General features: G+C 38.3%; 5 protein-coding genes across 9 annotated transcripts; 2 read left to right on the top strand and 3 right to left on the bottom strand.

Annotated features, from left to right (window-relative positions):
• Positions 1-154: 154 nt before the first annotated feature.
• Positions 155-1,919, bottom strand: LOC143372501 (putative ATP-dependent RNA helicase TDRD12). Of its 2 annotated transcripts, none has more exons than XM_076818703.1 (4): positions 1,458-1,919; positions 1,257-1,325; positions 1,077-1,181; positions 155-909 (listed from the first exon to the last, which is right to left on the bottom strand). In XM_076818703.1, the coding sequence occupies exons 1-4, from the start codon at positions 1,537-1,539 to the stop codon at positions 791-793; spliced, it is 375 nt and encodes a 124-aa protein (XP_076674818.1). In that variant the 5' UTR covers positions 1,540-1,919; the 3' UTR covers positions 155-790. The 2 variants fall into 2 exon arrangements, with proteins under 2 accessions (XP_076674818.1, XP_076674817.1); XM_076818702.1 differs by having other exon boundaries at positions 1,257-1,381; positions 1,458-1,911.
• A 673-nt stretch (positions 1,920-2,592) lies between these two features.
• Positions 2,593-3,722, top strand: Arpc5 (Actin-related protein 2/3 complex, subunit 5). Its single transcript, XM_076818704.1, has 3 exons — positions 2,593-2,894; positions 2,981-3,053; positions 3,305-3,722. Exons 1-3 carry the CDS (start codon positions 2,734-2,736, stop codon positions 3,542-3,544), a joined length of 474 nt encoding a protein of 157 aa, XP_076674819.1. The 5' UTR covers positions 2,593-2,733; the 3' UTR covers positions 3,545-3,722.
• Positions 3,679-5,294, bottom strand: Ccm3 (programmed cell death protein 10 Ccm3). The gene is made up of 5 exons (XM_076818701.1): positions 4,957-5,294; positions 4,715-4,892; positions 4,498-4,630; positions 4,254-4,418; positions 3,679-4,174 (listed from the first exon to the last, which is right to left on the bottom strand). The coding sequence occupies exons 1-5, from the start codon at positions 5,026-5,028 to the stop codon at positions 4,090-4,092; spliced, it is 633 nt and encodes a 210-aa protein (XP_076674816.1). The 5' UTR covers positions 5,029-5,294; the 3' UTR covers positions 3,679-4,089.
• A 250-nt stretch (positions 5,295-5,544) lies between these two features.
• On the top strand, positions 5,545-9,848 carry Fand (Pre-mRNA-splicing factor SYF1 fand). 2 transcript variants are annotated; one of them, XM_076818622.1, is made up of 14 exons: positions 5,545-5,743; positions 5,822-5,970; positions 6,041-6,662; positions 7,083-7,224; positions 7,299-7,450; positions 7,543-7,763; positions 7,846-8,008; positions 8,093-8,206; positions 8,285-8,447; positions 8,518-8,627; positions 8,697-8,900; positions 8,981-9,200; positions 9,275-9,421; positions 9,571-9,848. In XM_076818622.1, the coding sequence occupies exons 1-14, from the start codon at positions 5,699-5,701 to the stop codon at positions 9,645-9,647; spliced, it is 2,529 nt and encodes an 842-aa protein (XP_076674737.1). In that variant the 5' UTR covers positions 5,545-5,698; the 3' UTR covers positions 9,648-9,848. The 2 variants fall into 2 exon arrangements, with proteins under 2 accessions (XP_076674737.1, XP_076674738.1); XM_076818623.1 differs by having other exon boundaries at positions 5,822-5,974; positions 6,045-6,662.
• Positions 5,822-12,201, bottom strand: Fbxo42 (F-box protein 42). 3 transcript variants are annotated; one of them, XM_076818654.1, is made up of 8 exons: positions 11,921-12,201; positions 11,498-11,841; positions 11,252-11,409; positions 11,047-11,177; positions 10,821-10,960; positions 10,611-10,747; positions 10,001-10,534; positions 5,822-5,870 (listed from the first exon to the last, which is right to left on the bottom strand). In XM_076818654.1, the coding sequence occupies exons 1-8, from the start codon at positions 12,042-12,044 to the stop codon at positions 5,855-5,857; spliced, it is 1,584 nt and encodes a 527-aa protein (XP_076674769.1). In that variant the 5' UTR covers positions 12,045-12,201; the 3' UTR covers positions 5,822-5,854. The 3 variants fall into 3 exon arrangements, with proteins under 3 accessions (XP_076674769.1, XP_076674768.1, XP_076674770.1); XM_076818653.1 differs by lacking the exon at positions 5,822-5,870 and adding an exon at positions 9,435-9,814; XM_076818655.1 differs by lacking the exon at positions 5,822-5,870 and adding an exon at positions 9,435-9,811.
• Positions 12,202-12,313: the final 112 nt, after the last annotated feature.

Below are 12,313 nucleotides of genomic sequence, written 5' to 3'. Positions count from 1 at the left end.
AATTCGAAACTTTGCACTTCTCTCGTGATTCGAAACTCTCGAAAGTCGGATAAGAAAAAGTATAAAAGCATTGAATAAAGAATCGTTCGCAGCGTGCCTCGAGAATTTCTATATTGTTATACTTTTGTTTGTATTTTCTTTTAGAGATTTATGCAGAGATTTAAAGCAAGATATTCCATTTACAAAACAGAATCAACACTTCAAGTTTCGAGAGTTTCAAAGCCTCACGAAGTTTCGGATTAGAGTTTCGAGAATTTGATAATTAACTTCGAACCCACAGCTAAAATCACTTGCTTGACTTTGTTCAGTGTCGCCACTCATATTGCTTGTACGAAAACGATACGTTTGTGAAACAGTACCTGTTCATATGAATGCACGAATAACATCTTTTTTTTTAAAGCAGCTCCTTTACATTTGTTTAATACCTTTGTTATGAATCTTTGCTTGACAAAACTTGTATATAAAAAGAGTACTGTGTGTACTGTCTGTTTTCTGTCTTCTCTATCCATATTTGTATGCAAGATTCTTTTGTACAATTACTTTTAATCTATTCGAAGCCAAATTCCTATGTATAGAACATGTGTTGTCATATGTTTTATTTTGTATTATTTATGTGAGCGCGAAGCTCGTTGTAAACCATGTGTACGTGTACGAAACTGTAATTTGTAAATGATTTAATAAAATGGATTTGGTTTAGATAATACAGGCTATTTGAAAAATATACTTCATGCGTAAGTGCTACAGATACAGCGTAAATCAGTCACGAATGAACATTACGTCCATATACAAATCACCACAGCGACATGTCCATCATGTCGTCGTCAGACTCTTCTCCGTCGGTGGATGGTACGTCTGGCATTATATTAGTTATGTTATTTCTACGTTTGTATTCTGTAAAACTTTCCCCTTCTGTGATAAAACATAATTTCTGTTAGATCGTGTATCGCCTGGTCACAATTTCTACGGTATATCATCGGCAAATAATACTTCTCCGCCAAAGCTACAGATATATATGTAGGAGGAAATAAAGCAACCAGTTTATTAATCCAGTTCAATTTGTACCGTAATATAATTACCTATTTTCAAAGGTGTAAACCATTTATCTTTACACAAATAGTCTGGGTCTGAGGTTATTAAAGGATTCTTTTCATTTTCAATCTGCAATCTCAACCACGCCGTCCCTACCGAATTTAATAAAGCTTACGTAAATCCATAAGTAAAAGAAATAAGAGACAGCAAGTGCGTAATCATTTTACATTTGTGTGCCTTGAAAAGTGTAACTTTGATCTCCCTTCCTAAATTCACGTGGGTCGTCTTCTCTGCCACTATAGTCCCAAAAAGTTGCAAGCAAATACAATAGTTCTTTTCATTTAACGTAGTGCTAAAAACGAACGTGTATTTATACACCGTCTGCATTGTATTCTACATCTCTTTTCGCGCGCGATTTTGCAAAATACCTAAATAATAGATGATCACATTCGAGTCGAAGGTAATACTCATCGACGTCGTGAAGTTGAATACGGAGAACGACTGTGACATCGTTTTGGCCCCATAGGACTTTCGGGGAGTACAATTTACTAATGAGTTTTGGATAGCTCATAATTTAATTAAAGCTTCTAATACTGGAAACACATTTGTTCCATATACATGAAAGTATCACAGAGATGTTACGCCTATCCGTGGCCTATCCTCTACAACTAAATTCGCAGCTGTTCGAACAAATACGGATTTCCTCGCGACACTGTACATACAGACTATTATTGTCACAACTAAACATATGAATTCTTGGCTAAGCTTTCCCAAGCGATTTGTAAAATAGCATAATTATTAACTTAAATAATGCGTATCAAGCACTAATTTTCCGACTGCTAACGCTATAACCCCCTAACGGTCGAACGTTCAACTAAAGCGTCAGATATGTTCGGATCAGGAAATTCGCTAAAGTTAAGAGGAATACATGAACCTAGTGGAGGTAGCACCATCGACAATTAGTATAGGAAAAGACCTTACTTCCAATATAAAGTTTTGGCTTCAGAATCCCTTTACCATTTTCGTGTCGCATGTAATGTTATCGATTCAGTGCGTGCACACATTGACTGTAACACAAGCTATATTGAAGTATTTTATAAAAAATAATTCAATCAAGATCAAGAATTACGATCACAGTAAACAATCCACTCAAGTTAAAAAAATCACGATCACGGTGGTGATTTAACTTCATTCACGACCGTGATCGTGATTCTGCGATCACTCTGATAAATCACTGTTAGTGATTTTGCACTCCATCCCTACTTTCAATGCTTTTCAGTGAAATGAATAAACAATTTTATTACTGAACCTGGTATATTATTTGTTACAAAATTTGTTACAAAAGTTTAATGGGAATAATTTCGATTCCCTAGCACTGGTCAGAGCTAAAGTTCTTGCATTTTGTGCCACTCTTTTCTATTACTACAATTTCACGTTACGTATTAGTAGAAAAATACTTTAGTTATCAGGGGCTGGATGTAATAATTAATAGAAACTCTTAATCCTATTGCTATTGTATTGTATTCGTTATTTACTTCGAGTATTGAACACTTTGTAGCTATTGCTATTGCTCTTCCCTGATATCAGTACGGTGAATAACATCTTATATAGATGTGTTTGAAGGCCAATGAAGATCCGTTCTGAATGAAGCGTTAGTTGATAAGCCGGGCGTGATCACGGTGAAACGTCAAGCACGCAATCAAAATGTCCAAGAACGACGGGAAAAAGAACTTATCGGCGTCTGCCTTTCGAAAACTCGACGTCGACCAATACAGCGATAATAATTTCAAAGAGGAAGACGCTGACGGAGGATTAGTAGGACCAACTGGGCCAGACGAGAGCGAAGTTTTGACACTTCTTACCCAATATCCTTTTCACGACTTGTATTTACGTATAATTGTGCTGTAGTGAATTTCTTATACTTTCCGTATTTTCCTTAACATTTCTTCAAGGCTAAGAATACGGAGGCTCTGATACTAGTGTTAAAATCGGCACCGCTCGGGTGTAAAAATCAACAAGTAAAGGTAACCTCAATAACACACCCTTTAGCTATTTTGTGAAATCCTTATTTGTAGGATACAGAATGTCACTTTCTTATGCAATGATATTTTATCCTTTTACATTCATCATTAAAATTGCTTACTATTTTATGATAATTTAAAAGTAACATGCTTGGTACAAGTGTGTTATCTTCATGATGTATTATGAACTTCTCTTATTAATTTATATTAAGATATTTAATATTGCAGAAATAATGATTCCTTAAATGTTGCAGGACAATGCGAGGAATTTAACGCTAAAGGTTCTACTAAGTATAAAACCCAATCAAATAGACGACAGCTTAGCACAATTAGATCGGGACTTAATGGATGTTCTAATGAAATATATTTATCGCGGTTTTGAGATTCCGACGGAAGGTAGCAGTAGTCATTTATTAGCTTGGCACGAGAAGGTGTACAATATCTGCGGCATCGCCAGTATCGTACGAGCCTTTTCAGACAGCAAGCGGGCTTGAAGATTTGTACATTTTCCAGTAATGTTCATTACAAGAATTACCATTAACCCTTACTGTTACTCATTGTCATTGTTAACGCGATGAGGATGTAGATAGCCAAGCCATTCAATTTTCCACGTGGAAAATCCAACACATTTGTGTACATTTGTTATCAATAAAGTAATTTTTATTTCTTATACATTCCGAGAAGTGGCTCTCATTTCACCATCCCGTTCTTCCTTGGAAATAAATGTTTCGCCGCCTCCGCGGCGCTCGTTAAATAATCGCTTTTATTCTCCGCACAAAATAACAGTTGTAACTTACCGAAGATAACATTTATATCTTTTATTAGAATCTTACTTTTTATGTATCTATGAATTCATCTGTGCAATACTATAACAATTTAATACATATAAAATAATGGGACTATTTACTTTATATTAAATGACATTTAAATTCTGTTAGCAAATACATAACGAAATGAATAGAACTAGAATGTTACATGCTTCATGGTAATTGCGAGTAACCTCGTTGTCGCGAAAGTATCGCGCGCACGTGAGCCTTCATTACTCACATTTCTCTTTCACTGTGAGCATTATCATATTCGTCTGGTGTATTAGATACAGCGCGCTCACGAATACTGCTTTGGCTCTGTAAAAGTTACAAAACTGTATAAAAGCTTTCGCATCTAAAATCGACGCCGCGACGTGCTTCTAAAAGAAATACTTACTGTCCTTCTTTAAAGTATTCTTTCAATGTATTGCTAAATCTTTTACTATACTTTACAAACTCTCTTTTCCTTTGATCCAGTGCCTGCTTCCCTGCAGAACCACGTATAAATGTCGTAACTTCATTCACCGCATCCAGGAGCTTCTTTATCGCACTCGCAATTTCCCTGAAGCAAACATATTACACTGTACAGTGGATAAACAACAGAGGGGTTTGATATAAATCAAGTGTATAAGATCGAATACTTAATGGTTTCAAGGAAAGTTTTACGGTCCGTTATTTCATCAGGGATTCGGCTAAGTATTCTTTTCAACGATGTTGATTTACGATTCAGTTCTTGAAAGGCGTCTTCGGAGCGGGTTGATCTATATTCCACGACTGTTGTCGTGAAAGAAGCAATGGGAACAAAGGTTAGCAATAGACTAATCGCTGATATTTCATTCAACTATAAAGTAGATGTACCATCGTAGTCGGAAGCTGCTCCTTGTAATCTCAGAACACTTTCGTTCATGTCGAGATTCAGTTCTGCTCGCCGTATTATGCCGAGAATTAAGTCATGCGTAATTCCTGGATGAGAGCTCTCGGCTTTCAGAAGAGCGGTGCGTAAATTCTGAGCGGCCAATACATTTTGCCTCTCTAACTGCACGGATAATGGATGAAATGAATATATAGAAACACAAGCCTCCTTCGTTTACGACAAGTACCTTCATTAATATCGGTCTTAAAATGACAGGAAGGACCAGTGATGTAACTGGAGTCTCATCGCCCATTGTCATCCTTTACAGTGTTTATTTACAAGGACAGTTCCAATGCAATCAATTCGCGTACAATTTGTTCGTCAAACGCAGCCAGTTGATGCTTCGTACGGGCGATGCGTGCATCGATCAAATTGTTTACATTAACAGATATCAATCAGGATATCTCGATATGACAGGATATGACAGCTGTCACAGTTCAGTGTCTCCTCCGAAAAACGAGGTAAACAGGTTGTGCAACTTGATTTTCACCGTAACAAACTGTATCCCAAACCTTTCTTCTAAACCAAACAATTTTCCCGCAGTTTCTACCTTTTTAACCTTAGAACATATTTAAAACAGTCGTTGATTTTTCCTCGAAAATCTTCGATTTAAACATAATCTAAATATATCAGACATTTCTCTACTTACGCTGCGATTTCTTTTAACGATCTTATCAGCGTATTTCTAAGTGACTCTATTAGCGAATAAATACATTCCATTTAGATCCAAGCGAAGTATATTCCAGGTTAAGCCCGCGATCAATGAAATACCGCCTTGACGTAGCGCGGCTAGAACGAATTGCATCCAACTGCATCATAACAGCGAGACTTAACCTGTCACGTTTACGATTAGCTTTAAATGCGGAATGCAGTTGATCTGCTGCCGTGGTTCAGTTGAATAAATTGTGTTGGACTTATTAATACTACCAATGATGTTGGAACGCAAAGACCCCGAGGGGAACCTATACGTTTTTGTAAGTACACTTGTCGTGGCTAACCTCCTTTTCGTCTCTATATACAGTCTTCTTCTTTAATGTTCCCTCCTTGCACAGAACGAAGAGGATTTACCTTACGAAGAGGAGATTCTAAGGAATCCGTATTCTGTAAAACATTGGCAACGTTACATAGATCATTTGAAAAGCACAAAAAGTAGTAATCTAAACATTGTTTATGAACGAGCATTGAAGGAGCTTCCTGGAAGGTATCTCTTTTTTCTTTGTTTTTTTTTTATAGAAACTTTTATGGGATGCTAATGCTTTCACTCTTATTAGTTACAAATTATGGTACAATTACCTTCGTCAACGTGTAAGTCAACTGAAAGGGAGATGCATAACGGATGCACTTTACGAAGATGTGAATAATGCATTCGAGCGTGCTCTGGTCTTCATGCATAAAATGCCTCGAATTTGGATGGATTATTGTACATTAATGACGGAGCAGTGTTATATTACACGAACTCGTCAGGTTTTCGATCGGGCGCTTAGGGCTCTTCCCATTACGCAGCATCATAGAGTGTGGCCGCTGTACATTGAATTTTTGAAGAAGCATAATGTATACGAGACAGCTGTCAGAGTTTTCAGGAGATACCTTAAGCTGGCTCCGGAAGATACAGAAGAATACATAGAGTACCTGATATCGATCGAAAGGCTCGACGAGGCAGCTCTGAAGCTTGCGCAAATTGTTAATCAAGACGATTTTGTGTCCAAGCATGGGAAATCGAACCATCAGCTGTGGAACGAATTGTGCGATTTGATATCGAAGAATCCATCGAAAATAAAATCTCTTAACGTAGATGCCATCATTAGAGGTGGTCTGAGACGTTATACAGATCAATTGGGTCCCCTTTGGAATTCTTTGGCAGATTACTATGTTCGCAGTGGTTTGTTTGAAAGGGTATTGAAATATTTCTTCTCACGCCAAAGTATAAAAAAGGGAGCATCCCGAACCCGGAGATTCACAAAATTCTGAAACTTTGTGAATATATAGGGAATTTTCTCCTGATTGCAACGCAATTTTTGTTCGCTGCCCAAATTCACTCTAAGAGGGTGTAGATCTAATTAAAAGAAGTAACTTTTGTCTTGGAACTTTTTTTCTATCTCTCACAGTTCGCGAGTTATAACAAAATCGGAAAGTAGCCGAAATTTCAGGGGGTAATTTCACCCCCCTCGAGTGAATTTGGGCAGCAAACAAAAATTGCGTTGTAATTGGGAGGAAATCCTCTACATATTCACAAAGTTTCATAATTTTTTTAATTTTTGGGTTCGGGATCTTCCCCTGTAAGTGAAATAACATTCACATTCTTACTCTCGATAGGCGCGGGACATTTACGAAGAAGCAATACAAACAGTGACCACTGTTAGAGATTTCACACAAGTGTTCGATGCCTACGCGCAGTTCGAAGAACTCAGCCTCAGTAAGCGTATGGAGGATGCAGCAAAGAACCCTACCGAGGATGGTATGGATAACTATATATATGTGAACAAAGGCCCCATGAAACCTATACCTCATTTTCTAACGTTCTATTTACAGATGACATTGATTTGGAGTTGAGACTAGCACGATTCGAACATCTGATGGAAAGACGATTACTATTACTGAATTCCGTATTGCTCAGGCAAAATCCTCACAACGTGCAAGAGTGGCATAAAAGAGTTATGCTTTATGAAGGACAACCGCACGAAGTATGCAGAATTTTTAATCAATTTCGCGAGAACATTTCCGGGAAGCCCGAAAGACACGGTTCTCTAATTCGACTATTAATTTTCTTTTTTAGATTATCAATACATATACGGAAGCTGTGCAGACTGTGCAACCACATTTGGCAGTAGGCAAACTGCACACTCTGTGGGTTGCATTTGGCAAATTTTACGAAGAAAATGGTCAGATAGAGGATGCCAGAGTAGTTTTTGAAAAAGCGACGCATGTTCCCTATACCAAAGTCGACGATCTTGCTTCCGTATGGTGCGAATGGGCAGAAATGGAGATCAGACACGGGTATTGCATCTTTCTAACGTACTCATTTGTGGTCAGAATTATATTATTTATAAACGCGTTTTCTGCCATTTCATTCATACAGAAATTACAAAGACGCTTTGAAGCTTATGCATCGCGCTACTGCCATGCCATTCCGAAAAGTGGCTTATCACGACGAAACGGAAACTGTTCAAATGAGAGTGTATAAATCTTTGAAAGTCTGGTCAATGTATGCAGATTTGGAAGAGAGTTTTGGCACATTTAAGGTAAACCATATGCAGGTGGACGCATAGTCCTTGCCCTTCAACCTTCGTAATTTCATAATTTATCCGTGTTCTTTTTTAATACAGACGTGCAAAGCCGTGTATGATAAAATTATAGATTTAAAAATTGCAACGCCCCAGATCATTATTAATTATGGGCTCTTCTTAGAAGAAAACAAGTATTTCGAAGAAGCTTTCAGGGTGCGTACAATATTATTTTATATTCACGTCATATTCAATGGATTTTGTTTTTAAGCAACGCTTAAATATTTTCAACAGGCGTACGAAAAAGGAATTGCACTCTTCAAGTGGCCCAATGTTTACGACATATGGAATACGTATCTTACAAAATTCTTAACACGTTACGGCGGCACTAAGTTGGAAAGAACGAGAGACTTATTTGAACAGTGCTTGGAACACTGTCCACCGAAGTATGCCAAAGGTATTACTGCATAGTACCTGCTGTGACCAGTGAAATTGTTTACAATATTTATCCCCTAGTTTTATTGCAGCCTTGTATTTATTATACGCAAAATTAGAAGAAGACCACGGCTTAGCTAGACACGCGATGTCCGTATATGAACGAGCAACAGGCGCCGTTCTTCCCGAAGAAAGATTCGAAGTACGATCCCCGATTTTTATATCGCAAAATAATATCGTAAGCAGAATGTTAATACCTGTGACTTTATAGATGTTCAATATATACATAAAGAAAGCAGCAGACATATACGGCGTTCCGAAGACGCGACAGATATACGAGAAAGCTATAGAGGTACTGAACGAGGAAAATACAAGGGAGATGTGTTTGCGATTTGCAGAAATGGAGACGAAATTGGGAGAAGTTGACAGAGCCCGGGCTATATACGCGCATTGCAGTCAAATTTGCGATCCAAGGGTACGACACACGTTAATGGATACGATAGTCCAGGTATAATATCAAAGTCTCGCGTGTATAAACTTTTACGCCTTGTTTAGGTGACGTCGAATTTCTGGCAAATATGGAAAGAGTTCGAAGTGAGACACGGCAACGAGGACACTATGCGCGAAATGCTTCGAATAAAACGAAGCGTGCAAGCTATGTACAATACTCAAGTGAATATGATGTCTGCTCAGATGTTGAATAACGCATCGAACCCACCGTCCGATGTACCAGTGGATGCGATGAGACTTTTAGACAGCAAAACACCAGGGACAGGTAATTCGTTGAGAAATACGAAAATGAATCATTAGGCTGTAGTATTAAAACTTACCATTTCAATGATTCTACAGAGAACGTTGCCGCGTACAAGGACAGTATTAAATTTGTCCGTGGTGTAACTGAGAAAGATGGGAGACCGGAATCTCAGGTGAACAATCCGGACGAAATAGATATCGATATGGATGACGTGAATGACACCGAAGCAGATGTAGAAGAAGGTAACACACAGTCTATAATAACACACTTACGTTTTTTTTTTATTACATTTCATCACATGTAATGCGTTTATAAATCGTTTTGGATATATATCTCATAGCAACATATACCATTCACGTTCTGCTCTTCCAACTTCTGCGCTTACTTTCAGATATACCCATCGAGAAACAAACTATACCGTCGCAGGTATTCGGTAGTTTAAAAGCAGCCGAAGGCGAGGACGATTAAGCCGCATATAAATTACAACGCGTGAAAAATTGTGTAAATAAACGGTTTCGTATTGAAATCTTAAGATTTGTAATTATATATAGATCGTTTATGAAACTTAACACTCGTAGATCCTTGTCCATGTTTCACGAAAGAAAAGAGTTAGATTTTATACGAGACTGTTTCTTCTAAAGAGAAATAAACGAATATTTTTAAAAGTTAGATATTTATCACAAGATGCCTATAAAAATTCATTACCCGACCACATAGCATTTACTTTTAACTGAAGTAGAATTGCAACCTTAAGGGAACGGAATCATTCTCTATCGAACGGGGGAAAGAGAAATTTTAGTACTGGAAATTAAATAATGTACCTTGGCGGACTTATAAAATGCAGATCGTTGTAGACTTTGGAGTCATCCATGTCGGGGTTATTCACCACGGATGTTAGTCCCTCCTTACGAATACCTCCGAATACAATAAGTTCACCTCGACCTGCTACAAGCGAGTGAAGTATTCTCTGATCGGGCCCTGAGTGGTTATTGTGCTTCAAAGGGATCCACGAGGCTGTGCATTCATCGCACAGAACGTTCGTGATATCCAACACAAATGTAGACAACGTGCTTCCTGATTTCTTCGCCATATTCAATTGCTCGATTGTTTTGATTCTCTCCTCCATTCTCCGGATGGATTCTAATTGACGTTGTCGATTGCTATTTGAGCCGTAACGAATCTGTTCATCGCGGAAAGCAGCCATGCTTAAAGAATTATCATGGCATAACGTTATGCTTTTCGTTAAACTAGGAGCGTGAGGCGAGGGATGTGCATTCTGCACCGTAGCTCTGGAAAAAGATCCGTGTCGGCCGTTAACATTTACTTCTCTCTCATTCTGAGATACGTTCCCCTGTCTAAAGAAAAGTAGAACTACAGTTACATAATTCATGTAAATTTTCTAGCTAGCATTAACAATTTAATTATCCCAACCTTTCGTGTAAATGGAATGGATCGTATGTTCTCGACGGAGTTGTTCTTTGGCAAGTGACCTTTTTCAATGATATATTCGTATCATTTGGTTTCCTCTGACACTTATTTACACTAAGGACGATAATATAATTTCCCACCTGTTAATCATTGCAAATAATAAAGTAAGGTAGAATATCACGAACTATAGTCGAGAATATTTCAAATTATTACTTTACAAGCTTGATGACTCCAAAGGCGCGTCGGTGCCCATTCTGTATTGTGCATATTTACTTTACTCCATGTCCAAACGGTGCCTTCCATATTTAATAACCAAGCATCAGTCATAGTAACATTAGGCCCGGTACAACCCCCTACAAGTTTTTGAAATCGGATAGAAATTCAATTGGATTATCAATAATAATATCGCTGTAATGAATACAGTATCCAAAGTTCTTACCCAGCACAAGAAGATGATTATCCCCAAGCTCGATTTGAGATTGACCATAACGTGGCTGTGGTTTTAAATTCGATGTATCTTGCTTGTGCCAATTATATGAATCCAAATTTAAGCACCATACATTATTGGATCTGCCCCGAAGCAATGCTACTGTTATTAAACAAAACGACCAGAAGGCAAGCTTCGGTACCTTAAAATACATTACCTATATCCACTGCACATACCGCCAAAAACGACCATATAATTCTTGTGGATCGACGCAGAATGCGCAGACGTTGGTGGCGGTGATTCTAATGTATTTATAGCAACCCATTTATTGGATTCTATAGAGTATACGTGTAGTTCATTGTACAATTTCCATTGCTAGAAACAAAGAGTGCATAATGCGATAGCTTTCTTAACTCGCCAGTTTGTTTTCGATCCTGCCAATACTAATTTCAATCGCACGCACCTGGAGTAAAGGATAAGGCGCTGGAAAAGACCATCCGCCGAATAAAATGAAGCTCTTCTTATAATACAACATAGTCGCGCAAGCCTTGGGGGACGGATAGCTCCCCATGGTAATAAGTCTGACCCAAGTTCTCGTATCCAAATCTAGTCGCCACAAATCGTTAAATGCTGTGCACGTGGCCGTACATCCTCCGAAGACGTACATGGAATTTTTGTAGATGCAAGCAGAATGCGAGTGTCGTTTCCCTATAGTGGGCATCCAGTGCGTAGACGGCCATGTACTCCACAGCAATAATCCATTGGCAACAGATTTATGGAAATGCTTCTTGTTCAGCTGTATCACATCTATCGCAGGAATAAAGATTTTATTAGCCCCGGCATTGTGCAGATTCGATTCATCCAAACTCTACAGAAATCTACGTACTCTTGGTAATGTGGAACCATTTTTTGGACACAAGCTTACATTCCTGGAGGTCCTTGTAAGGCGGGATCAAACTCAAAATGTACTCTAGCAAAACGTCTGGCAAATCATCGATTTTACACTCCATTTTACATCGAATATACGTCGGAAGTGTTCCACTATCAAAGAGCTACACTATTTTGAATATCTGAATTTTCAAAGAAACACTGCTATTATCACTAGCGATCGAGAGTCATGTTTCTCTGTGGGCATCACTTTCTATCGATCCCGACAATCCAAAAGAACATTCTGTGCAGCGAATCTGGCATTTCCCTGGCGCGCATGCGCGCAATAGATATTTGTATTCACCACGCGCATTTTAGTCGACTATCCCATAAAACATAAGCGGTACCGAGC

This window comes from Andrena cerasifolii, chromosome 8 (genome assembly GCF_050908995.1).
Source record: "Andrena cerasifolii isolate SP2316 chromosome 8, iyAndCera1_principal, whole genome shotgun sequence".
In the NCBI taxonomy this organism is placed as follows: domain Eukaryota; kingdom Metazoa; phylum Arthropoda; class Insecta; order Hymenoptera; family Andrenidae; genus Andrena; species Andrena cerasifolii.
Note: the sequence above shows the minus strand (reverse complement) of the source record. Positions and strands in the feature narration are given on the sequence as shown.

Bases quoted from the DNA above. Each gene is read 5' to 3' on its own strand.
- LOC143372501 (XM_076818702.1), bottom strand. From the start codon at position 1,600: ATGAGCTATCCAAAACTCATTAGTAAATTGTACTCCCCGAAAGTCCTA. The intron at 1,182-1,256 runs GTAAAATGATTA...TAAATTCGGTAG, and splicing joins ACTTTTCAAGGCACACAAAT to GGACGGCGTGGTTGAGATTG. The intron at 910-1,076 runs GTAATTATATTA...GTTTTATCACAG, and splicing joins GTTTACACCTTTGAAAATAG to AAGGGGAAAGTTTTACAGAA.
- Arpc5 (XM_076818704.1), top strand. From the start codon at position 2,734: ATGTCCAAGAACGACGGGAAAAAGAACTTATCGGCGTCTGCCTTTCGA. The intron at 2,895-2,980 runs ATATCCTTTTCA...ACATTTCTTCAA, and splicing joins GTTTTGACACTTCTTACCCA to GGCTAAGAATACGGAGGCTC. The intron at 3,054-3,304 runs GTAACCTCAATA...TAAATGTTGCAG, and splicing joins GTAAAAATCAACAAGTAAAG to GACAATGCGAGGAATTTAAC.
- Ccm3 (XM_076818701.1), bottom strand. From the start codon at position 5,028: ATGACAATGGGCGATGAGACTCCAGTTACATCACTGGTCCTTCCTGTC. The intron at 4,893-4,956 runs GTACTTGTCGTA...TTATCCGTGCAG, and splicing joins TAAGACCGATATTAATGAAG to TTAGAGAGGCAAAATGTATT. The intron at 4,419-4,497 runs GTATTCGATCTT...TGTTTGCTTCAG, and splicing joins ACTTTCCTTGAAACCATTAA to GGAAATTGCGAGTGCGATAA.
- Fand (XM_076818622.1), top strand. From the start codon at position 5,699: ATGATGTTGGAACGCAAAGACCCCGAGGGGAACCTATACGTTTTT. The intron at 8,207-8,284 runs GTGCGTACAATA...TATTTTCAACAG, and splicing joins ATTTCGAAGAAGCTTTCAGG to GCGTACGAAAAAGGAATTGC. The intron at 9,201-9,274 runs GTAATTCGTTGA...ATGATTCTACAG, and splicing joins CAGCAAAACACCAGGGACAG to AGAACGTTGCCGCGTACAAG.
- Fbxo42 (XM_076818653.1), bottom strand. From the start codon at position 12,044: ATGGAGTGTAAAATCGATGATTTGCCAGACGTTTTGCTAGAGTACATT. The intron at 11,178-11,251 runs GTAATGTATTTT...GCTTCGGGGCAG, and splicing joins GGTATGTGCAGTGGATATAG to ATCCAATAATGTATGGTGCT. The intron at 10,748-10,820 runs GTAATAATTTGA...AATGATTAACAG, and splicing joins GGAGTCATCAAGCTTGTAAA to GTGGGAAATTATATTATCGT.